Source organism: Pristiophorus japonicus, chromosome 2, assembly GCF_044704955.1.
Source record: "Pristiophorus japonicus isolate sPriJap1 chromosome 2, sPriJap1.hap1, whole genome shotgun sequence".
In the NCBI taxonomy this organism is placed as follows: domain Eukaryota; kingdom Metazoa; phylum Chordata; class Chondrichthyes; family Pristiophoridae; genus Pristiophorus; species Pristiophorus japonicus.
This window is the reverse complement of record NC_091978.1, coordinates 8,410,838-8,437,146: the sequence shown is the minus strand read 5'-3', so window position 1 is coordinate 8,437,146 and position 26,309 is coordinate 8,410,838. Positions and strand designations below refer to the sequence as shown.

The 26,309-nt window shown below is 47.8% G+C and overlaps 1 protein-coding gene across 1 annotated transcript in view; it reads left to right on the top strand.

Annotated features, from left to right (window-relative positions):
* The window catches only part of dysf (dysferlin, limb girdle muscular dystrophy 2B (autosomal recessive)), a 220,083-nt gene that overhangs the window by 159,824 nt on the left and 33,950 nt on the right, over window positions 1–26,309 (top strand). The window contains exons 23-29 of the mRNA XM_070859521.1: window positions 3,243–3,371; window positions 4,735–4,890; window positions 7,456–7,547; window positions 9,188–9,358; window positions 15,132–15,274; window positions 20,460–20,599; window positions 25,041–25,129. Coding sequence (XP_070715622.1) covers window positions 3,243–3,371; window positions 4,735–4,890; window positions 7,456–7,547; window positions 9,188–9,358; window positions 15,132–15,274; window positions 20,460–20,599; window positions 25,041–25,129 — 920 coding nt within the window. The remainder of the gene's footprint in view (window positions 1–3,242; window positions 3,372–4,734; window positions 4,891–7,455; window positions 7,548–9,187; window positions 9,359–15,131; window positions 15,275–20,459; window positions 20,600–25,040; window positions 25,130–26,309) is intronic.

Below are 26,309 nucleotides of genomic sequence, written 5' to 3'. Positions count from 1 at the left end.
GTACCCTTTAGTTTATATTACCCCTCCTCGTTTATCCAACTAAAAAGTATCACTTTGCACTTTTCAGCATTAAATTTCATCTGCCACGTGTCCGCCCATTCACCAGCCTGTCTGTGTCCTCTTGAAGTCTACCACGAACCCCTAATGGTTCACTATATTTCTAAGTTTTGTGTCATCTGCAAATTTTGCAATTGTGCCCGGTGCTCCCAAGTCCAAGTCATTAATATAAGAACATAAGAAATCGAAGCAGGAGTCGTCCATTTGGCACTTCAAGCCTACTCCGCCATTCACTAAGATCATGGCTGACCTTCTACCTCAATTCCATCTTTCCGTAATATTCCCATAGCCCTTGATTCCCTTAATTCCCAAAATTCTATCCACCTCAGTCTTGAATATACTCAACGATTGAGCACGCAAAGCTCTCGGGGGTAGAGAATTCCAAAGATTCACAACCCTTTAAGTGAAGACATTGCTTCTCATCAGTCTTAAATGGACAGCCCCTTATTTTGAGACTGTGACCCCTGGTTCTAGACTCCCCAGCCAGGGGAAAAATCCTCCCTGTACAGCTGTAACAAGACTTCCCTGCTTTTATACTCCATCCTCTTTGCTTGCATCCTCGGGTCTTAAGAGAAGCAGTGGCAGGGATTGTGGATGCATTGGTTGTAATTTACCAAAATTCCCTGGATTCTGGGGAGGTCCCAGCAGATTGGCAAACTGCAAATGTAATGCCCCTATTCAATAAAGGAGGCAGACAAAAAGCAGGAAACTATAGACCAATTAGCCTAACATCTGTGGTTGGGAAGATGTTGGAGTCTATTATTAAAGAAGCAGTAACAGGACATTTGGAAAAGCAAAATTTGGTCAGGCAAAGTCAGCATGGATCTATGAAGGAGAAGTCATGTTTGACAAATTTGCTGGAATTCTTTGAGGATGTAACGAACAGGGTGGATAAAGGGGAACCAGTGGATGTGGTGTATTTGGACTTCCAGAAGTCATTTGAAAGGTGCCACACAAAAGGTTACTGCACAAGATAAAAGTTCACGGGGTTGGGGGTAATATATTAGTTTGGATAGAAGATTGGCTGAAAAACAGAAAACAGAGAGTCGGGATAAATGGTTCATTCTCTGGTTGGCAATCAGTAACCAGTGAGGTGCCGTAGGGATCAGTGCTGGGATCCCAACTATTTACAATCTATATTAACGACTTGGAAGAGGGGACTGAGTGTAATGGAGCCAAGTTTGCTGATGATACAAAGATGGGAGGAAGGGCAATGTGTGAGGACGACATAAAGAGTCTGCAGGAGGACATAGACAGGCTAAGTGAGTGGGCAAGAATTTGGCAGATGGAGTATAATGTTGGAAAGTGTGAGGTCATGCACTTTGGCAGAAAAAAAATCAAAGCGCAAATTATTATTTAAATGGAGAAAGATTGCAAAGTGCTGCAGTACAGCGGGACCTGGGGGTACTTGTGCATGAAACACAAAAGGATAGTATGCAGGTACAGCAAGTGATCAGGAAGGCCAATGGAATCTTGGCCTTTATTGCAAAGGGGATGGAGTATAAAAGCAGGGAAGTCTTGTTACAGCTGTACAGGGTATTAGTGAGGCCACACCTGGAATATTGTGTGCAGTTTTGGTTTCCATATTTACGAAAGGATATACTTGCTGTGGAGGCAGTTCAGAGAAGGTTCACTAGGTTGATTCCGGGATGAGGGGGTTAACTTATGAGGAAACGTTGAGTGGATTGGGCCTCTACTCATTGGAATTCAGAAGAATAAGATGTGATCTTATAGAAAAGTATAAGATTATGAGGGGGCTTGACAAGGTGGATGCAGAGAAGATGTTTCCACTGATGAGGGAGACTAGAACTAGAGGGCATGATCTTAGAATAAGGGGCCGCCCATTTAACACTGAGATGAGGAGAAATTTCTTCTCTCAGAGGATTGTAAATCTGTGGAATTCGCTGCCTCAGAGAGCTGTGGAAGTTGGGACATTGAATAAATTTAAGACAGAAATAGACAGTTTCTTAAATGCTAAGGAGATAAAAGGTTATGGGGAGCAGGCAGGGAAATAGAGCTGAGTCCACGATCAGATCAGCCATGATCTTATTGAATGTTGGACCAGGCTCGAGGGGCCTTATGGCCTACTCCTGTTTCTATTTCTTATGTTCTTATCTCTGCATCTACCCTGTGAAACCCCGTCAGAATTTTATATGTTTCAATTAGATCACCTCTCATTCTTCTAAATTTTAATAGGATTTAAAACACGCTCTATGTAAATAAGCATTATCATATAATGGGTCAAGTGGCTCTTCAAGGATATGCTTACCATAGAGGGAGTGCAGTGAAACAGAGAAACATAGAAAATAGGTGCAGGAGTTGGCCATTCAGCCCTTCGAGCTTACACCACCATTCAGTAAGATCATGGCTGATCATTCACCTCAGTACCCCTTTCCTGCTTTCTCTCCATACCCCTTGATCCCTTTAGCTGCAAGGGCCATATCCAACTCCCTCTTGAATATATCTAATGAACTGGTCTCAACAATTCTCTGCAGAAGAGAATTCCACAGGTTAGCCACTCTCTGAGTGAAGAAGTTTCTCCTCATCGCAAAGGTTCACCAGACTGATTCCTGGGATGGCAGGACTGTTGTATGAGGAAAGATTGGGTCGACTAGGCCTGTATTCACTAGAATTTAGAAGAATGAGAGGGGATCTCATTGAAACGTATAAAATTCTGACTGGATTGGACAGACTAGATGCGGGGAGGATGTTTTCCCTGGCTGGGAAGTCTAGAACAAGGGGTCACAGACTTAGGATACGGGGTAGGAAATTTAGGACCAAGGTGAGGAGAAATGTTTTCACTCAGAGGGTGGAATTCTCTCCCACAGAGGGCTATGGAAGCCAAGTCTCTGAATATATTTAAGAGGGAGATAGATAGATTTCTAGAAACAAAAGACATCAAGGGGTATGGGGAGAAAGCAGGACTGTGGTTTTGAGATAGAGGATCAGCCATGATCATATTGAATGGCGGTGCAGACTCGAAGGGCCGAATGGTCTACTACCGCTCCTATTTTCTATGTTTCTATGTATCAATGAGCCGGGAGTGAATATTTCTGTCGCGGTTGAGTGGTCATTTTGTGAATGGGCAGCGATGAACTCTTGCTTCACCAGCCTGTGTTCCGGGTGGGACCCTCAGACGGCAGTGAGAGGGGGCTCTCATTGCTCTCCATCCTCTTGTTCCACAGGTTTACGAAGTGGAGCTGGAGAAAGTCGAGGGGTTTGAAGGGCTGACAGATTTCTGCCGTACCTTCGCCCTTCATCGCGGGAAGACTGAGGACGAAGACGAAGACCCCTCGGTGGTGGGAGAATTCAAGGTAAGGGAGCAGGTTCGGCGGCACACGCCTTCGGCGATGTTCTGTCCTTGTGGCTGGGTTGTGGTTTTTGTTGGAGAATCCGAGGTATAAAGCTAAGGCTACAGCATGGAACATAAAAAGGTTCGGGAGGACTACTCCAATTGTCCAATGGCTAATGATCCCACTGGGTGTACGTCCGAGATATACTTACTGGAAGCTCTCTGATTGTTTTCGTTCCTGGGATGTGGACAAGGCCAGCATTTATTGCCCATCCCTAATTGCCCTTGAGAAGGTGGTGGTGAGCCGCCTTCTTGAACCGCTGCAGTCCGTGTGGTGAAGGTGCTCCCACAGTGCTGTTAGGGAGGGAGTTCCAGGATTTTGACCCAGCGACAATGAAGGAACGGCCGATATATTTTCAAGTCGGGATGGTGTGTGACTTGGAGGGGAACGTGGAGGTGGTGGTGTTCCCATGCGCCTGCTGCCCTTGCCCTTCTAGGTGGTAGAGGTCACGGGTTTGGGAGGTGCTGCCGAAGAAGCCTTGGCGAGTTGCTGCAGTGCATCTTATAGATGGTACACACTGCAGTCACGGTGCGCCGGTGGTGGAGGGAGTGAATGTTGAAGGTGGTGGGTAGCGTGCCGATCAAGCGGGCTGCTTTGTCCTGGATGGTGTCAATTCCCAGGATGTGCTGAGTAACTAAGATAAGCAGGGTGGCAGGATGGTCCAATTTGCCTCAGCACCTTTGGAACCAGTTGTGGTAAAGATAAGCGGCCATTGTCCCTGCTTCTGACTCCTGCCCAATGATTTGTGCTGATGGTCAGTAAAAAGATACGTACATTTTTCCACGGAACTGGAGGGTTGACAATGTCACATCTCTTATCAAGAAGGAGAGAATGATAAAAAGGGTAACTATATTCTATTCAGTCTAACATCAGTTGTGGGTAATCTCTTTTGAACTCCAGTTGAGCACTTTTGAAGCGTAGCCTCTGTTGTAGTGGAGGAAAGGTGACAGCTAATTTGTGCACAGCAAGCTCCCACAAACTACCAGTGACTCAGTTTAAATCCACTCATCATCATCATCGGTAATTCCTCGAAATGGAGGAAGACTTGCTTCCACTCTAAAAGTAAGTTCTCAGGTGGACTGTACAGTCCAATACGGGAATTACAATCTCTGTCACAGGTGGGACAGACAGTGGTTGGAGGAAAGGGTGGGTGGGGAGTCTGGTTTGTCACACGCTCCTTCCGCTGCCTGCGTTAAACCCACCAACGGTGCGTGGGCCTGGGTACTTTCAGGATGGTTACAGAGCATTAACCCGCCCGCCATTAACCCTCACCAACTGAATGGTTGTACTCCTGTTCTTCATTCAATGCCATTGATACCTTCAGGGGAGCTTCAAGATCTACGCCCTTCCCGATGACCCCAATCTGCCCAACCCTCCTCGCCAGTTCCACCAGCTCCCGGCCAGCGGGCTCCAGGAATGTCTGGTCAGGGTCTACGTCATCCGAGCTTTTGGACTGCAGCCAAAGGACTCCAATGGAAAGGTCAGTGTGTCGCCATGGAAACGCGAGTGAAAATCGATTGATGGCGTCTCTATTTCAAAAACCTTCGCTTATTTTTGCCCATTCATCGGTTCCGCCTTTTCTTGGAGCAGGTGCTCGCTGCCTCCGTTCAGCTCCACTAAGTTTGTTTCAAAGGCTGCATTTATGTAGCGCCTTACACAACCTCAGGACACCCCAAAGCGTTTCATAGCCGTTGAAGTGTACTCACTGTCGCAATGTAGGAAACGCGCCAGCCAATTTGCACACAGCAAGCTCCCACAAACAGCACCCTGATAACGACCAGATTATCTGTTTTTAGTGATATTGATTGAGGGATAAATATTGGCCCCAGGACACCGGGGAGAACTCCCCTGCTCTTCTTCAAAATAGTGCCACGGGATCTTTTGCATCCACCTGAGAGAGCAGACGGGAGCCTCGCTTTATTATCACATCCAAAAGACGGCACCTCCGACAGTGCAGCGCTCCTTCAGCACCACACTGGGAGTGTCTGCCTAGATTTTAATGCTCAAGTCTCTGGAATGGGACTTGAACTCACAACCATCCTGCCTCAGAGGTGAGAGTGCTGCCCACTGAGCCACGGTTGATATTTGAACAGTGGTCAGGTGGGGGAAAAGTGCTCTTTCATGTTGGAACTGTTGACGGCGTCTTTCCAAAGGACAACCTTCTGCCAACCCTCCAGGATTTTTCCGGAGTCTCCAGGAATGAAAGATTAATCTCCCGGACATTGCTGGGAGCATGGGAAGGACAATAAATGTCCGTCCTTACCAGCGATGTCCGCATCCTGAAAATGAAGAACAATACATAAGACACAAGAACATAAGAATTAAGAGCAGGAGTCGGCCATACGGCCCCTCGAGCCTGCTCCGCCATTTAATAAGATCATGGCTGATCTTCTACCTCAACTCCACTTTCCCGCCCGATCTCCATATCCCTTGATTCCCTTCGAATCCAAAAATCTATCGATCTCAGCCTTGAATATACTCAATGACTGAGCATCCACAGCCCTCTGGGATAGAGAATTCCAAAGATTCACCACCCTCCGAGTGAAGAAATTCCTCCTCACCTCAGTCTTAAATGGCCAACCCCTTATCCTGAGACTGTGCCCGCCTAGTTCTAGACTCTCCAGCCCGGGGGAAACAGCCTCTCTGCATCTACCCTGTCAATTCCACTCAGAATCTTGTATGTTTCAATGAGATCACCTCTCATTCTTCTAAACTCCAGAGAATGTCGGCCCTTTCTACTCAATCCCTCCTCATAAGACTGCCCTCTCCTTCCTGGAATCAGTCTGGTGAACCTCCATTGCACTGCCTCTAAGGCAAGTATGTCCTTCCTGAGGTAAAGGGGGCCAAATTAATAAATAACCTGTTATATATGCAGACTATAGATATACTCTCTGTATAGTCACTGTATAGTTGCATAAGATGGAGACTTGTTACCTGATGTACTATCAATAAGGTTTACACTGTGTATATACTATGCTGGCACCACCAGAGGGTGCAACTGGTGGAGACCGGGGTTTCCTGCCCCTGTGGCAGAGGCTGTCCACCAGAGGGCACTGTGATGGGAGACCTGAAAGTCACCTGCATAGGTGTGCAGGGCCCAGTATAAAAGGCTGCTCACCATGTTTGTGCCTCACTCTGGAGTTACGAATAAAGGACCATGGTCACTACAGTTTGAGCACAACACATTGCCTCGTGGAGTCATTCATAAGTGCGTAACATAACCTAAAATATATTACGGGCCGAAGTGCTGCTGGAGTAATAGTGGAGACATCTGTTCTTCTTGTTGCCATGGGGATGGAATGATGAGTTGCTGCAGAGGTTCCCCATGGCGGGAGGGGGGGGCTGGGGCGCGGAGGGGAGAGGGGGGGGGGCCTCACTAGCAAAGGTCAGGAATAAACGGGGGAAAATTACTCAGGATACGTCAGAATGGAAAAGAAATTCCCAGACGCAGATAATGAGGCAAGGAAGGGAAAAACATAAATATAGGAAAGCTGAAATTTGGGCCAGCATTCATGTACTCCATATATATTTATATACACAGTAGTTGAAGCCAGCTTCCAATTCCCTGGAGGATGTAAGATAAGCAGTGTCTAAAAAAAAGACTTGCAATTATATAGAGCCTTTTATGACCTCAGAACTTCCCAAAGCGCTTTGCAGCCAATGAAGTACTTTTTGAAGTATGCTCACCGCTGTAATGTCGGAAACACAGCAGCCAATTTGCGCACAGCAAGCTGCCACAAACAGCAACGTGATAATCTGTTTTTAGTGATGTTGGTTGAGGGATAAATATTGGTCCAGGACACCAGCGAGAGCTCTCCCTTGCTCTTCTGTGAGGGCAGACGGGGGTATCGATTTAACGTCTCGTCCACAAACGGCACCTCTGAACCTCTGCCAGCACAGCACGGCACTGGGAGTGTCAGCCTAGATTTGGTGCTCAAGCCTCTGGACCTTCTGACTCGCAGGCGAGAGAGAGAGAGAAAGTGCAACCCCCTGAGCCACAGCTGATGCAGCATGTCCGTTTTCTCCCTCGCTCTTTCTCTTTCAGTGTGACCCGTACGTGAAAGTTTCTCTGGGCAAGAAGTCAATCAGCGACCAGGACAACTACATGCCCTGCACCCTGGATCCAGAGTTTGGCAGGTACAGTAACCCCCCACCCCACCCCCGCAATTCTCCAATAACATTCTCGCGGTGGCGCATGATCTGGAGCCAAGCCGCTTCGATCGCAAGGCCCACACCGGCTCCCGCCTCGCACCGCGGGAAATATAAAAGCCAGTCCAGGCGGCCAATGCCACCGGGCTCTTTGACTGTGGCGGGCGTCACGAAACCCGATCCCGTCTTCTCGCCCGACCCGCCCCGCTTCCCAGCGGCGAGCGGGAGCAAGAGAGCCAAGTGCGTCAACGTGAGGCACTGTGTAGTTGTCCCCATGGGTGATGAGGTCAGATATAATTCCAACCAGATCGGTAGTCTCGGGGGATGGGCGGATTCAACCATGGTGGTGGGGATGGGGGGGTGGTGGCGGGGAGGGGGAACCCTTTGCATGTGAGGAGGGCCCCAACACACCTCTGTGCCATGCTCACAAGGGGGTCTGTGAGCACTGGCTTCTGACGCAGGAACCAGAACTCGTGTGATCCAGAGCACGAGCTTTCCTGCCCCTTGTCCCTCAGGATATAAATCCTGACTTTCCTTCTCGTGAATCTGAAGAGTGTTTAAAATTCAGTGAGTGCTCAGCCTCCCACACGTAGGATGTACCCCTTGGCTTGGTCTCACCTACCCCTTGGCTGCACTGTGCAAGCTCCATTACATGCCAACTTAAACATTCACAGACTTGCAAGTTGGCTCGAGACGGAGACTTGGGAGTCTTGAGCTTGAAAGGCCTCCAACCAATGAGGCCCCAACAGGCTTATTTAATTATTATAAAGGATTGAAGGAGTTTTTTGTTTGTCCATTCATTTCATTTTCTACGTGGAAAACAGCGTACTATTTTAAAATATATTTTGTTCTCACCAAGGTGGGGACGTAACTGTGAGGCGCCTGCTGTACTTTTTCCATTCATAGCTCCCAGTGTCAACATCAAACACTGCCAGGGCAGGTACAGCACGAGTTAGATACAGAGTAAAGCTCCCTCTACACTGACCCATCAAACACTCCCAGGGCAGGTACAGCACGGGGTGAGATACAGAGTAAAGCTCCCTCTACATTGTCCCATCAAACACTCCCAGGGCAGGTACAGCACGGGGTTAGATACAGAGTAAAGCTCCCTCTACACTGTCCCATCAAACACTCCCAGGGCAGGTACAGCACGGGGTTAGATACAGAGTAAAGCTCCCTCTACACTGTCCCATCACACTCTCCCAGAGCAGGTACAGCACGGGTTACATACAGAGTAAAGCTCCCTCTACACTGTCCCATCAAACGCTCCCAGGGCAGGTACAGCACGGGTTAGATACAGAGTAAAGCTCCCGCTACACTGTCCCATCAAACACTCCCAGGGCAGGTACAGCACGGGGTTAGATACAGAGTAAAGCTCCCTCTACACTGTCCCATCAAACACTCCCAGGGCAGGTACAGCACGGGGTTAGATACAGAGTAAAGCTCCCTCTGCACTGTCCCATCAAACACTCCCAGGGCAGGTACAGCACGGTTTTTGATACAGAGTAAAGCTCCCTTTACACTGCCCCAGGGGAAGTACTAACAGAGCAAAATGTACCCGATCTACTCCTCGCACTGGCCATTGCTGTGGGCTACACATTATCTAAACGGTGATGATTTTTCTGCAGGATGTACGAACTGACCGGAATACTGCCCATCGAGAAGGATCTGAAGATCACCCTCTACGATTACGACCTCCTCTCCAAGGACGAGAAAATTGGGGAAACCATCATTGACTTGGAGAATCGCTTCCTCTCCCGATTTGGCGGCTCTTGTGGGTTGCCTCAAACCTACTCCATGTAAGTTCTCTCTTTCCGTTAATCTTTTCCCCGATCTCCTAGACGAGATGTCCATAGGTGTCATCTTCATTCTACCTGCATTTTATAGCGACTTTAACAACAACAACAACTTATATTTATATAGCACCTTCAACCTCGTGAAACGTCCCAAGGTGCTTCACAGAAGTATTACAAGATTGAAAAATTTGACATCGAGCCACATCAAAAAAGACTTGGATTTATATAGTGCCTTTCACGACCACCGGACATCTCAAAGAGCTTTGCAGCCAATAAAATAATTTTGGAGTGTAGTTACTGTTGTAATATAGGAAACGCAGCAGCCAATTTGCGCACAGCAAGCTCCCACAAACAGCAACGTAATAATAACCAGATAATCTCTTTATTTGTTATGTTGATCGAGGGATAAATATTGGCCAGGGCACTGGGGATAACTCCCATAGTCTCACCTTGGCAGCTACATTCGGTACAAAGCAGTGATCCATCTGGTGACCTTCGACCCTGAGGATTGGCCTTCCATCACTCATGGTAGGAGAACCTTCAACTTGGTTCAAGCATCTAAATACTGACTCATGCGGAGTGGACGGTTTGGATTTGAGTCCATTTGAAGCAGTAATTACAACAACTTGCATTTAAATAGCATCTTTAATGTAGTAAACTGTCCCAAGGTGCTTCACAGGAGCGTTAACATATTTGACACTGAGCCAAAAAAGGAGATAGTAGGATCTGTGACCAATATCTTGGACAAAGAGGAAGGACCATCTTAAAAAAGGAGAGAGGCGGAGAGGTTTAGGGAGGGAGTTCCAGAGCTTAGAGCTCGGCAGCTGAAGGCACGGCCACCAATGGTGGAACGATTATAATCTGGGATGCCCAAGAGGCCAGAATTGGAGGAGCGCAGAGATCTCAAGGGGTTGTAGGGGCTGGAGGAGGTTACAGAGTGTGAGTGGTTTTGCCCTTGGTGGTTTCGAATCACCCCCCCCCGTTACAATAGTTTTAGACCCGGGAATTATAGCAGTGCACAGAAATACACAGTTATAGCCAGATCTTTCGGTCTCAACCGTCACAGTGCTTTTGTTCAAGTTAAAGCACACACCTGCACCCAGTAAAACACACCCTGGTGGTGTAAAACAAACAAATACAGTACAACACACAACCCTGGCCCGTCTGAACAGGCCCCTAACGCGAAGTACCCACGGCTAAAACACCCCGGCTCGGATTCAGAAGTGCACCACCGAATCTGTCCAACAGAATTGTGTGTATGCTTACGGTCCGCGCTGAAACCTTCCCACTAAACCCCTAAGGTTGGGACACACGGCACCCTTTCACATTATGAGGTGTAAAGATGCATGGGCTGGGATAAATGCTCATCAATTACCCCTCTAGCTTACTCGCTGCTTCTCTCGATGAGGCGTATCTTCTGGTTCTGTACCAATCTGTGGTATTCAAGTCCAGTCTTAAGGTCAGCTTCCCAGTCGAAATATTGAGGCTCTCTTTGCTTGTAGGTGGTGTTTCTTCTCTCCATCCCAGATGGAGTGCTCAGTCCGTGTGCGTTGAACAAAGCCAGTAAGCGTCGAAGAGGAGAGAGAGAGAGAGAGATGGCAGCTGAAACCGGTTTTCACTGAATTCTTACAGAGATTGGAAAGGGCGAGGTTTTGGAGGGATTTGAATACGGGGATGAAAATGTTAAATTCAAGGCTTTGCCAGACCGGGAGCCAATGCAGGCTGGCGAGCACAGAGGTGATGGGTGAACGGGACTTGGTGCGAGTTAGGACGCAGGCAGCCGAGTTTTGGATTAGTTTAAGTTTACTGAGGGTGCGAGATGGGAGGCCAGTCAGGAGAGCATTGGAACAGTCGAGACTAGAGGTAACAAAAGGCATGGATGAGGGTTTCAGCAGCGGATGAGCTGAGAATAGGCAGTCTTGGTAATGGAGCCTGAAATTTTAAAGACAGACTTGCATTTCTATAGCACCTTTCAAAACCACTGGACATCTCAAAGCGCTTTACAGCCAATGAAGTAGTTTTGCAGTGACGTCACTGTTGTAATGTAGGAAATGCAGCAGCCAATTTGCGCACAGCAAGCTCCCACAAACAGCAATGTGATAATGACCAGATAATCTCTTTATTTGTTATGTTGATTGAGGGATAAATATTGGCCCAGGACACCGGGGATAACTCCTCTGCTCTTCTTCGAAGTAATGCCATGGGATCTTTTACATCCACCTGAGAGACTAGACAAGGCCTCGGTTTAAAGTCTCATCCGAACAACGGCACCTCCGACAGTGCGGTGCTCCCTCACCACTGCACTGGGAGTGTCAGCCAAGATTGTTTTATGCTTAAGTCCCTGGAGTTGGGCTTGAACCCACAATCTTCTGAGCCAGAGGCGAGAGTGTTACCCACTGAGCCACAGCTGACATTACAAAAGGAGAAATGAAGGCATGTGACCAAAAGCTGGGTCAAAGAGGAAGGTTTTAAGAACATAAGAACATAAGAAATAGGACAGGAGTAGGCCATTAGGCCCCTCGAACCTGCTCTGCCATTCAATAAGATCATGACTGATCTGATCATGGACTCAGCTCCACTTCCCTGCCCGCTCCACATAACCCCTTATTCCCTTATCTCTCAAAAATCTGTCTATCACCACCTTAAATATATTCAATGACCCAGCTTCCACAGTTCTCTGGGGCAGAGAATTCCACCGATTTACAACCCTCTGAGAGAAGAAATTCCTCCTCATCTCAGTTTTAAAATGGCTGGCCCTTTATTCTAAGATTATGTCCCCTAGTTTTAGTTTCCCCTATGAGTGGAAATATCTTCCTTGCATCTACGTTGTCGAGCCCCCTCATTATCTTATATGTTTTGATAAGATCACCTCACATTCTTCTGAACTTCAATGAGTATCATCATAAGCAGTCCCTCGAAATCGAGTAAGACTTGCTTCCACTCTAAAAGTGAGTTCTCAGGTGACTGAACAGTCCAATACGGGAATTACAGTCTCTGTCACAGGTGGGACAGTCAGTCATTGAAGGAAATGAGTATAGGCCCAACCTGCTCAACCTATCTAAGTCAATCCCCTCATCTCCGGAATCAACCCAGTGAATCTTCTCTGAACAGCCTCCAATGCAAGTATATCCTTCCTTAAATACTGAAACCAAAACTGTACACGATGCTGAGAATGATGTGAATAGCACATTTAGTGAGTTGGTCTTACTGCAGGTAAAGGGTACACAGCCAGATAGGGAATGGGTGACCAACAGGAAGAGCAGTGCAAGGAAGGTAATGCAGGGGTCCACTGCGGTCATCCCCCTGCAAAACAGATACACCACTTTGGGTACTGTTGGAGGGATGACTCATCAGGGGAGAGCAGCAGCAGCCAAGTTCATGGCACCATGGGTGACTCTGCTGCACAGGAGGGCACGAAAAAGAGTGGGAGAGCGATAGTGGTAGGGGATTCAATTGTAAGGGGAATAGATAGACGTTTCTGCGGCCGCAACCGAGACTCCAGGATGGTATGTTGGCTCCCTGGTGCAAGGGTCAAGGATGTCTCGGAACGGGTGCAGTGCATTCTGAAAAGGGAGGGTGAACAGTCAGTTGTTGTGGTGCATATAGGTACCAACGAAAAAGGTAAAAAACGGGATGAGGTCCAACAAGAATTTAGGGAGCTAGGAGCTAAATTAAAAAGTAAGACCTCAAAAGTAGTAATCTCAGGATTGCTACCAGTGCCACGTAGGAATCGCAGGATAGCTCAGATGAATACGTGGCTTGAGGAGTGGTGCAGAAAGGAGGGATTCAAATTCCTGAGACATTGGAACCGGTTCTGGGGGAGGTGGGACCAGTACAAACTGGACGGTCTGCACCTTGGCAGGACTGGAACCAATGTCCTTGGGGGAGTGTTTGCTAGTGCTATTGGGGAGGAGTTAAACTAATATGGCAGGGAGATGGGAACCTATGCAAGGAGACAGAGGGAAGTAGAATGGGTGCAGAAGCAAAAGATAGAAAGAAGAAAAGTAAAAATGGAGGGCAGAGAAACCTAAGGCAAAAAGCAAAAAGGGCCACATTACGGCAAAATTCTAAAGGGTCAAAGTGTGTTAAAAAGACAAGCCTGAAGGCTCTGTCCCTCAATGCGAGGAGTATTCGGAATAAGGTGGACGAATTAACTGCGCAGATAGCAGTTAACGGGTATGATGTAATTGGCATCACGGAGACATGACTCCAGAGTGACCAAGGCTGGGAACTCAACATCCAGGGGTATTCAACATTTAGGAAGGATAGACAGAAAGGAAAAGGAGGCGGGGTGGTATTGCTGGTTAAAGAGGAAATTAATGCAATAGTAAGAAAGGACATTAGCTTGGATGATGTGGAATCGGTATGGGTGGAGCTATGGAATACCAAAGGGCAAAAAACGCTAGTTGGAGTTGTGTACATACCATCAAACAGTAGTAGTAAGGTTGGGGACAGCATCAAATAAGAAATTAGGGATGCATGCAATAAAGGTACAGCAGTAATCATGGGTGACTTTAATCTACATATAGATTGGGCTAACCAAACTGGAAACAATACGGTTGAGGAGGATTTCCTGGAGTGTATTAGGGATGGTTTTCTAGACCAATATTTCGAGAAACCAACCAGGGAGCTGGCCATCCTAGACTGGGTGATGTGTAATGAGAAAGGACTAATTAGCAATCTTGTTGTGCGAGGCCCATTGGGGAAGAGTGACCATAACATGGTAGAATTCTTTATTAAGATGGAGAGTGACACAGTTAACTCAGAAACTAGGATCCTGAACTTAAGGAAGGGTAACTTCGATGGTTTGAGGCGTGAATTGGCTAGAATAGACTGGCCAAGGATACTTAAAGGGTTGACGGTGGATAGGCAATGGCAAACATTTAAAGATCACATGGATGAACTTCAGCAATTGTACATCCCTGTCTGGAGTAAAAATAAAATGGGGAAGGCGGCTCAACCGTGGCTAACAAGGAAAATTAAGGATAGTGTTAAATCCAGAGAAGAGGTATATAAATTGGCCAGAAAAAGCAACAAACCTGAGGACTGGGAGAAATTTAGAATTCAGCAGAGGAGGACAAAGGGTTTAATTAAGAGGGGGAAAATAGAGTATGAGAGTAAGCTTGCCGGGAACATAAAAACTGACTGCAAAAGCTTTTATAGATATGTGAAGAGAAAAAGATTATTGAAGACAAATGTAGGTCCCTTGCAGTCGGATTCAGGTGAATTTATAATGGAGAACAAAGAAATGGCAGACCAATTGAACAAATACTTTGGTTCTGTCTTGACGAAGGAAGACACAAATAACCTTCCAGAAGTACTAGGGGACCGAGGGTCGAGTGAGAAGGAGGAACTGAAGGATATCCTTATTAGGTGGGAAATTGTGTTAGGGAAATTGATGGGATTGAAGGCCGCTAAATCCCCAGGGCCTGATAGTCTCCATCCCAGAGTATTTAAGGAAGTGGCTGAGGCCCCAAGCTCTGGAACTCGCTGCCTAAACCGCTCTACCTCTCTCACCTCCTTCAAGACGCTCTTGAAAACCTACCTCTTTGACCAAGCTTTTGATCACCTGCCGTAATTTCTTCTTATCTGGCTCGGTGTCAAATTTATTTTTTTGTCTTATAACGCTGCTGTGAAAGGCCTTGGGACCTTTCACTTCATTAAAGGTGTTATATAAATACAAGTTGATGTTGTTATTGAATCTGCCCTCTGGAACACCTCAATATCTCTCGATGGTGGAACCCAGTGGTTACAATGGTGTTTGTCGCTGTTTCAGATCAGGACCCAACCAATGGCGTGACCAGCTGAAACCCACCCAGTGCCTTCACATCTACGCACAGAGGCACGGCTACAAGCTCCCTGCGTACACGGAGAATACAATCACCTTCAGGGGGGAGGAGTTCCACCTGTCAGACCACGGTGCGTATATTCTCTCGCGCTTTTGCACTGAACTTTCCTTTCCAAGCTTGGGCCGCGCAAGAAGAGAGACGATAATACTCGGGGAAACTCGTCCACCACCTGCGAAGCATCAGCAAGGAGGAGAAGGATTCACGACTATTTTCAAAGAGCCGGCACAGGTCCAGTGGGCCGACTGGCCTCCTTCTGTGCTGTATCATTCTATGACACGAGACTTTCAGACCTGGGAGAGTGTTTCACCAAATGTTATTGAGGAACAGGAGGAGGGTATTCAGCCCCTCAAAGCTGTTCCACCACTCAGTTAGATCAAAGCTGATCTGTACCCCAATTAATTGACCCATCCTTACATAAGAACATAAGAAATAGGAGCAGGAGTTGGCCATTCGGCCCCTCGAGCCTGCTCCACCATTTAATAAGATTATGGCTCATCTGATCATGGACTCAGCTCCACTTCCCTGCCCGCTCCCCATAACCCTTTAGCCCCTTATCGCCCAAAAATCTCTCTATCTCCACATTAAATATATTCAAAGACTCAGCCTCCACAGCTCTCTGGGGCAGAGAATTCCACAGATTTACAACCCTCTGAGAGAATAAATTTCTCCTCATCTCAGTTTTAAATGGGCGGCCTCTTATTCTAACATTATATCCTCTCGTTCTAGATTCCCCTATGTGGAAATATCCTCTCTGCATCCACCTTGTCAAGTCTTACCCCACCTTACCCCATATCACTTGACACCCTTACTCAACAAAAATCTATCGATCTCAGTCTTCAAAATTACAACTGACCCCCAGCATCCAAAGCCTTTTAAGGAGGATGGGATTTTTACTTCCCTTTGTTGAAGAAGTGCTTCCTGATGTCACTCCTGCATGGCCGAGCTCTAGTTTAAGCTTCTGCCACTTTATTCTGGATTCTCCCACCAGAGGAATATTTTTGTTCATTCCTGGGATGTGGGCATCACTGGCAAGGCCGGTATTTATTGCCCATCCCTAATTGCCCCTTGAGAAGGTGGTGGAGAGCCGCCTTCTTGAACCGCTGCAGTCCGTGTGGTGAAGGTGCTCCCACAGTGCTGCTAGGGAGGGAGTTCCAGGATTTTGACCCAGCGACATGAAGAAACGACAATATATTTCCATGTCAGGATGGTTTGTGACCTGGAGGGGAACTTAGAAACATGGAAACATAGAAAATAGGTGCAGAAGTAGGCCATTCGGCCCTTCGAGACTGCACCACCATTCAATAAGATCACGGCTGATCATACACCTCAGCACCCATTTCCTGCTTTCTCTCCTTACCCCTTTGATCCCTTTAGCCGTAAGGACCATATCTAACTCCCTCTTGAATATATCCAATGAACTGGCATCAACAACTCTCTGCGGCAGGGAATTCCATAGGTTAACAACTCTCTGAGTGAAGAAGCTTCTCCTCATCTCAGTCCTAAATAGCCTACCACTTATCCTAAGACTGTGTCCCCTGGTTCTGGACTTCCCCAACAACGGGAACATTCTTCCCACATCTAACTTGTCCAGTCCTGTCAGAATCTTATATGTTTCTATGAGATCCCCTCTCATCATTCTAAACTCCAGTGTATAAAGGCCCAGTTGATCCAGTCTCTCCTCATATGTCAGTCCAGCCATCCCAGGAATCAGTCTGGTGAACCTTCCCTGCACTTCCTCAATAGCAAGAATGTCCTTCCTCAGATTAGGAGACCAGAACTGAACACAATATTCCAGGTGAGGCCTCACCAAGGCCTTGTACATAAGAACATAAGAACATAAGAATTAGGAATAGGAGTAGGCCATCTAGCCCCTCGAGCCTGCTCCGCCATTCAACAAGATCATGGCTGATCTGGCTGTGGACTCAGCTCCACTTACCCGCCCGCTCCCCATAACCCTTAATTCTCTCATTGGTTAAAAATCTATCTATCTGTGATTTGAATACATTCAATGAGCTAGCCTCAACTGCTTCCTTGGGCAGAGAATTCCACAGATTCACAACCCTCTGGGAGAAGAAATTCCTTCTCAACTCAGTTTTAAATTGGCTTCCCCGTATTTTGAGGCTGTGCCCCCTAGTTCTAGTCTCCCCGACCAGTGGAAACAACCTCTCTGCCTCTATCTTGTCTATCCCTTTCATTATTTTAAATGTTTCTCTAAGATCACCCCTCATCCTTCTGAATTCCAACGAGTAAAGACCCAGTCTATTCAATCTATCATCATAAGGTAACCCCCTCATCTCCGGAATCAGCCTAGTGAATCGTCTCTGTACCCCCTCCAAAGCTAGTATATCCTTCTTTATGTAAGGTGACCAAAACTGCACGCAGTACTCCAGGTGCGGCCTCACCAATACCCTGTACAGTTGCAGCAGGACCTCCCTGCTTTTGAACTCCATCCCTCTCGCAATGAAGGCCAACATTCCATTCGCCTTCCTGATTACCTGCTGCACCTGCAAACTAACTTTTTGGGATTCATGCACAAGGACCTCCAGGTCCCTCTGCACCACAGCATGTTGTAATTTCTCCCCATTCAAATAATATTCCCTTTTACTGTGTTTTTTCCCAAGGTGGATGACCTCACATTTTCTGACATTGTATTCCATCTGCCAAACCTTAGCCCATTCGTTTAACCTATCTAAATCTCTTTGCAGCCTCTCTGTGTCCTCTACACAACCCGCTTTCCCACTAATCTTTGTGTCATCTGCAAATTTTGTTATACTACACTCTGTCCCCTCTTCCAGGTCATCTATGTATATTGTAAACAGTTGTGGTCCCAGCACAGATCCCTGTGGCACACCACTAACCACCGATTTCCAACCCGAAAAGGACCCATTATCCCGACTCTCTGCTTTCTGTTAGCCAGCCAATTCTCTATCCATGCTAATACATTTCCTCTGCAGTAAGACCTCCCTGCTCCTATACTTAAATCCACTTGCTATGAAGGCCAACATACCATTTGTCTTCTTTACCGCCTGCTGTACCTGTATGCCAACTTTCAATGACTGATGAACCACGACACCCAGGTCTCGTTGCACCTCCCCTGTTCCTAATCTGCCGCCATTCAAATAATATTCTGCCTTCATGTTTTTGTCCCCAAAGTGAATAACCTCACATTTATCCACATCATACTGCATCTGCCATGCATTTGCCCACTCATCTAACCTGTCCAAGTCACCCTGCAGCCTCTAAGCGTCCTCCTCACAGCTCACACTGCCACCCAGTTTAGTGTCATCTGCAAACTTGGAGATATTACACTCAATTCCTTCATCAAATCATTAATGTATATTATAAAGAGCTGGGGTCCCAGCACTGAGCCCTGCGGCACTCCACTAGTCACTGCCTGCCATTCTGAAAAGGACCTGTGTATCCTGACTCTTGGCTTCCTGCCTGCCAACCAGTTCTCTATCCATGTCGATACATTACCCCCAATACCATGTGTTTTGATTTTGCATACCAATCTCTTGTGTGGGACCTTATCAAAAGCCTTTTGAAAGTCCAAATACACCACATCCACTGGTTCTCCCTTGTCCACTCTACTAGTTACATCCTCAAAAAATTCCAGAAGATTTGTCAAACATGATTTCCCTTTCATAAATCCATGCTGACTTCGACCGATCCAGATGCGCTGCTATTTCATCCTTAATAATTGATTCCAACATTTTCCCCACCACGATATCAGGCTAACAGGTCTATAATTACCCATTTTCTCGCTCCCTCCCTTTTTAAAAAATGGTGTTACATTAGCTACCCTCCAGTCCATGGAACTGATCCAGAGTCGATAGACTGTTGGAAAATGATCACCAATGCATTCACTATTTCTCGGGCTACTTTCTTAAGTACTCTGGGATGCAGACTATCAGGACCCGGGGATTTATCGGCCTTCAATCCCATCAATTTCCCTAACACAATTTCCCGCCTAATAAGGATATCCTTCAGTTCCTCCTTCTCACTCGACCCTCAGTCCCCTGGTAATTTCAGAAGGTTATTTGCGTCTTCCTTCGTGAAGACAGGGCCAAAGTATTTGTTCACTTGGTCTGCCATTTCTTTGTTTCCCATTATAAATTCACCTGAATCCGACTGCAAGGGACCTACGTTTGACTTCACTAATCTTTTTCTCTTCGCATATCTATAAAAGCTTTTGCAGTCAGTTTTTATGTTCCCGGCAAGCTTCCTCTCGTACTCTATTTTCCCCCTCTTAATTAAACCCTTTGTCCTCCTCTGCTGGCTTCTAAATTTCTCCCAGTCCTCAGGTTTGTTGCTTTTTCTGGCCAATTTATATGCCTCTTCCTTGGATTTAACACTGGATTGAACGTGGAGGTGGGGCGGTGTTCCTATGCACCTGCTGCCCTTGTCGTTCCAGGTGGTAGAGGTCGTGGGTTTGGGAGGTGCTGCCGAAGAAGCCTTGGCAGGTTGCTGCAGTGCATCTTGTCGATGGTGCGCACTGCAGCAACTCTGTATCTAACCCATTGAATCCTTTTAAACACCTGGATTAGATCACCCCTCATTACTGTGCTTTATCCCGCATATGTTATTCGCTGACTCTGGATATCTGAAATGCAGATTGCTCTGTACCTCAGCACTAACTTCCCTTCAGAGAAGGTTCACTCGGTTGATTCCGGAGATGAGGGGGTTGACTTTGAGGAGGTTGGGCCTCTACTCATTGGAATTCAGAAGAATGAGAGGTGATCTTATCGAAATGTGTAAGATTATGAGGGGGCTTGACAGGGTGATGCAGAGAAGATGTTTCCACTGATAGGGGAGACTAGAACTAAGGGGCACAATCTTAGAATAAGGGGCCGACCATTTAAAACTGAGATGAGGAGGAATTTCTTCTCTCAGAGGGTTGTAAATCTGTGGAATTCACTGCCTCAGAGAGCTGTGGAAGCTGGGACATTGAATATATTTAAGACAGAGATAGACAGTTTCTTAACCGATAAGGGAATAAGGGGTTATGGGAAGCGGGCAGGGAAGTGGAGCTGAGTCCATGATCAGATCAGCCATGATCTTATTGAATGGTGGAGCAGGCTCAAGGGGCTGTATGGTCTACTCCTGCTCCTATTTCTTATGTTCTTATGTTCTTACCTTGATAAGCAGTAAAAGCTGTTGAGAAGCAGGAATCTCACCAGAGCGTTGTTCTGCATCGTGAACTCGCGCAGTTATCCTTCAAAGATGACTGGTTGATCTGTGCCTTTTGATTTCAGAGGAAGAAAAGCCCCTTACCACACACATGGGACCCCCGATTGAGTGTTTGGCCTTGTCCGTTCTTCGCAAGCAAGGCCTGGTTCCTGAGCATGTCGAGACCAGGGCACTCTTCAGTCCACTGCAGCCCGACATCGAGCAGGTAAGTGCCAGATCACGTTGGGTGACCCATCCCGCTGTATTGGTGAAGTGGGACATCAGCTCATCAGTGCTCCAAGCTGCCTCCACCCTTACTACAAGTCAAATTCATCCCACCATCAACATCATCATAGGCAGTCCCTCGGAGTCGAGGAAGACTTGTTTCCACTCTAAAAATGAGTTCTTAGGTGACTGAACAGTCCAATACAAGAATTACAGTCTCTGTCACATATGGGACAGATAGTCGTGGAGGGAAAGTGTGGGTGGGACAGGTTTGCCGCACGCTCCTTCCGCTGCCTGCGCTTGCTTTCTGCATGCTCTCGGCGACGAGACTCGAGGTGCTCAGCGCCCTCCCGGATGCTCTTCCTCCACTCAGAGCGGTCTTTGGCCAGGGACTCCCAGGTGTCGGTGGGGATGTTGCACATTCTCAGGGAGGCTTTGAAGGTGTCCTTGAAACGTTCCCTCTGCCCACCTGGGGATTGCTTGCCGTGCAGGAGTTCCGAGTAGAGCGCTTCCTTTGGGAGTCTCGTGTCGGACATGCGGACGATGTGGCCTGCCCAACGGAGCTGATCAAGTGTGGTCAGTGCTTCGATGCTGGGGATGTTGGCCTGATCAAGAACACTGACATTGGTGCGTCTGACCTCCCAGGGGATTTGCAGGATCTTGTTGAGACATCGTTGGTGGTGAGGTGTCTACTGTACATGGTTACCATGTCTCTGAGCCATACAGGAGGGCGGGTATCACTACATCCCATGAGAGTACCACTGACTCTAACTTTGGACCATCTCCCATCATCTCCTCCCCATTCGCCATTTACAACCAAGACAAATCTATCCTAATTACACAGTATTCACAGCACAGAAACAGGCCATTCAGCCCAGCAGGTCCATGCTGGTGTTTATTGGACTCATTGGAATTCAGAAGAATGAGAGATGATCTTATCGAAACGTATAAGATTATGAGGGGGCTTGACAAGGTGGATGAAGAGAGGATGTTTCCACTGATGGGGGAGACTAGAACTAGAGGGCACGATCTTAGAATAAGGGGCCACCCATTTAAAACTGAGATGAGGAGAAATTTCTTCTCTCAGAGGGTTGTAAATCTGTGGAATTCGCTGCCCCAGAGAGCTGTGGAAGTCGGGACATTGAATAAATTTAAGACAGAGATAGACAGTTTCTTAATCGATAAGGGAATAAGGGGTTATGGGGAGCGGGCGGGGAAGTGGAGCTGAGTCCATGTTCGGATCAGCCATGATTGTATTAAATGGCGGAGCAGGCTCGAGGGGCCGTATGGCCTACTCCTGCTCCTATTTCTTATGTTCTTATGTTCTTCTTCTCCACACGAACCTCCTCCCGCCCTTTCTTCATCTAACCCCATTTTTGCCATGCTTATGCAACCCGAGTGTATCTGTGTCCATTCACGTGCACATTTTGGCTGCTGCTCCCGACTCGAGCCCATCACTTCTAAATCTTTTCTTTCTCTTCTCGCCTCTGAGTCAGACGGTTGTGGGTTCAAGTCCCACTCCAGGGACTTCAGCACATAATCTAGGCTGATACTCCCAGTGCGGTGCTGAAGGAGGTGTCGTCTTTCAGATGAGACATTAAACCGAGGCTCAGTCTGCTCTCTCAGGTGGGCGTAAAAGATTCCACGGCACTATTTTGAAGAAGAGCAGGGGAGTTATCCCTGGGGTCCTGGGGGGAATATTTATCCCTCAATCAACATCACTAAAAACAGATTATCTGGTTATTATCACATTGCTGTTTGTGGGAGCTTGCTGTGTGCAAGTTGGTTGCCGTGTTTCCCACATTACAACAGTGACTACACTTCAAAAGTACTTCATTGGTTGTAAAGCGCTTTGAGATGTCCGGTGGTCATGAAAGGCGTTATATAAAGTCCTTCCTTCCTTCTTTTCCCCCTCGATCTCTTCCCTGATGCCTCCTCCCCCTTACTGTTACCCAGTCATACCACTGTTCCATTCCCCCCACCCCCCCCCCCCCCCGCCTCAGGTACTTTGTCCCAAGCTCTGGAACTCCCTTCCTAAGCCCCTCCGCCTCTCTACCTCCCTTTTCTCCTTTAAGACGCTCCTTAAAGCCCTGCCTCTTTGACCGAGTTCTTGGTTGCCATCCGAATGTCGCCTTCTTTGTCTCAATTTGCGTCCAATTCTTTTGTCTGATAACGATGTCGTGAAATGCCGCGGGACATTTTAAGGCTCTTTCGAAAACAAGTTGTTGTTGTTGAGTCACCATGGTAACAGGCAAGAGCCGACTGAATTTTGCAGTGAAGTTATGTACAATGAAGGACCACTCTTCCTGGCTCACAGTGGCTTTACCTGACAAGGCCAGGTGACCTGGGGGGGGGGGGGTGAAATTCCGAATCGCCCCTTTTGGGAGACGCAAGACATGGCACCCGGCACTGAAGACCCGCCCTTCTCAAAAAATTCGGGCTACGGTCCCCGGAAGGAAATTAAATTGCGCGATCCACGTCCTTCCTGGGGCGCTAATGGGGCGGGTGCCTCAGCAGCGCTATGCACTGGGCCGCACAGCGCTGCCGTGTCCGAGGGGGCCCTTCACGCCCTTAAAGGGAAAGGCCCACGCTTCCAACTCAGCAGTAGGAAAAGGGACGCACCCGGACCACCGTGGAGCGGGGGTGTCGGGCGATCAGCAGAGTGCCGGGCTGAGCGATCGCGGCACGGACCCTGCGACGAAACCGGATCAGGAGCGGCAAGGACAAGAATGTAAGTTTTTATTTTTAATTTCACTTGGCCACCTCGCCTTTAAACCTCGCCTCGGTAGCAGCCACCCGAGACACGGCCCCCCCACCCCACCCCACCCCCCGCCACCCCGCAGCTGTCGGTGTTTTGGCCCGCCGCTGCTGCAGGGAGCGGAAGTGAATTCCCGGGTGGAGCACCTCCGTTCAGTCCGCAAGTGTGACCCCGAGCTTCCGGTCGCCTGTCACTTTAATTCTCCGCTCCGCTCCCACTCTGACCTCTCCGTCCTCGGCCTCCGGCACTGTTCCAATGAAGCGCAGCGCAAGCTCGAAGAACAGCACTTCATCTTTCGTTCAGGCCTTCTGGACTCAACATCGAGTTCAAAAATTTCAGAGAGTAACCGCTGCCCACCTTTGGCTCACATTTCTCCCTAACCCTCGCGCTTATATTTTTTTTCTCCTTGTCTCTAATGGCAGTCGGTCATTATCCCACCATTCACACCCTATCCTGCCCAACGTTTTTCTAACTTCTGTCATTACCATCTCAATTCGGCCCATCATCCCTTTTGTCTCTCTAATCTCTCCTGTCTTCCACCCTATCACAGACCTTCCCTTTTGTTCTTCCCTCCCCTCCCCCATTCACTGCTTAAGAATCTGCTCTTTTCGAACATTTGCCAGTTCTGACGAAGGGTCATCGACCTGAAACGTTAACTCTGTTTCTCTCTCCACAGATGCTGCCTGACCCGCTGAGATTTCCAGCATCCTCTGTTTTTATTTCAGGTTCCAGCATCCGCAGTATTTTGCTTTTGTATTATTATCCATGTTGCAGATCACTGATGTAATGTAGGCAAAATTTGCAGCCAAATTGCGCACAGCAAGCTCCCACAAACAGCAATGTGATAAATGACCAGATAATCTGTTTCAGTGATGTTGATTGAGGGATAAATATTGACTCACGGGGAACTCCCCTGTTCTTCTTCAAATATTGCCAGAGCATCTTTTACGTCCACCTGAGAGAGCAGAATGGACCTCGGTTTAACGTTTCATCCAGAAGATGGCATCTCTGACACCAGCATAGATTAAAGGTTCCAAGTCTCTGGGCTGGGGCTTGAACTCGTGACCTTCTGACTCAAGTGGGAGTTTTTACAAATTGTATTCATTCACGGGATGTGGGCATCACTGGCAAGGCCAGCATTTATTGCCCATCCCTAATCGCCCCTTGAGAAGGTGGTGGTGAGCCGCCTTCTTGAACCGCTGCAGTCCGTGTGGTGAAGGTGCTCCCACAGTGCTGTTAGGGAGGGAGTTCCAGGATTTTGACCCAGCAATGAAGAAGGAATGGCCGATATATTTCCAAGTCAGGATGGTGTGTAACTTGGAGGGGAACGTGGAGGTGGTGGTGTTCCCATGCGCCTGCTGCCCTTGTCCTTCTAGGTGGTAGAGGCCGTGAGTTTGGGAGGTGCTACAGAAGAAGCCTTGGCGAGTTGCTGCAGTGCCTCTTGTAGATGGTACACACTGCAGCCACGGTGCGCCGGTGGTGGAGGGAGTGAATGTTACCCACTGAATCACGGTTGATACAATATTGGAGAGGCTTGTCTATTTCTTCTGTCTGAGGTCTCAAGGTCGTTGATCGAGAACATTACAAAGCCTAGCATTAAGCAATAGATAGTAGAGTGGTTGAAGGTGCTTCTCATGGAACTGTCTCACAAGATATGTCTGCTTTCTTCTCCCCTGATCTGTAGGGTAAGATCCAACTGTGGGTGGACATCTTTCCAAAGTCTCTTGGACCCCCCGGACCCCCATTCAACATAACTCCTCGCAAAGCCAAGAGGTGAGATTCCTTCTCCGCCCTAGCCCACCCACCCCATCTCTCCTGAGGGTGCTGGCTCTTGATGGTATGCACGTCCGCTCTCTCCCTCAAAAGTCTGAGGACGCTGGAGATCCATTGCAACTTTCAACATTGAGACGGGTAGATTTTTGTTGGGTAAGGATATCAAGCGATATGGAACAAAGGCAGCTAGATGGAGCTGAGGTACAGATCAGCCATGATCTCATTGAATGGCGGAGCAGACTCGAGGGGCTGAATGTCCTACTCCTGTTCCAATGTAGCTATGTAACTCTCACCACTGTAGGAGAGGGTTTTCACCCTCCCAAAAAGCGTCAGTGCTCCAACACAAGTGGATCCACAATCACTACAGGAAAAGATAAACATTATCTTAAAGGGATTTGGTAATTGGAAACTATTCCTGTAATATCATATTTAACTGCAGTTAGGTTAATGCACATATCTGGGATAGTGTAGAGGGAGCTTTACTCTGTATCTAACCCCGTGCTGTACCTGCCCTGGGAGTGTTTGATGGGACAGTGTAGAGGGAACTTTACTCTGTATCTAACCCCGTGCTGTACCTGCCCTGGGAGTGTTTGATGGGACACTGTAGAGGGAGCTTTACTCTGTATCTAACCCGTGCTGTACCTGCCCTGGGAGTGTTTGATGGGACAGTGTAGAGGGAGCTTTACTCTGTATCTAACCCCGTGCTGTACCTGCCCTGGGAGTGTTTGATGGGACAGTGTAGAGGGAACTTTACTCTGTATCTAACCCCGTGCTGTACCTGCCCTGGGAGTGTTTGATGGGACAGTGTAGAGGGAGCTTTACTCTGTATCTAACCCCTGTGCTGTACCTGCCCTGGGAGTGTGTGATGGGACAGTGTAGAGGGAGCTTTACTCTGTATCTAACCCCGTGCTGTACCTGCCCTGGGAGTGCGTGATGGGACAGTGTAGAGGGAACTTTACTCTGCCCTATGAGTTTGGAGCATTGCCCCCTGGCAGCACACATTGCGAACGATGCCATGAATTCCCGACAGTTTTGTTGATCCTGAATTTCGGATGTGCGTTCCCGGCAAGGTGCCTGACCCACCGACAGAGCAAACTGGTTAAGTCACCACTGTGATATTACAGTTATATGGCGAAGTATCTGTTGTGGAGAAGCTGTAATTGACATGTATCTGTTCCAG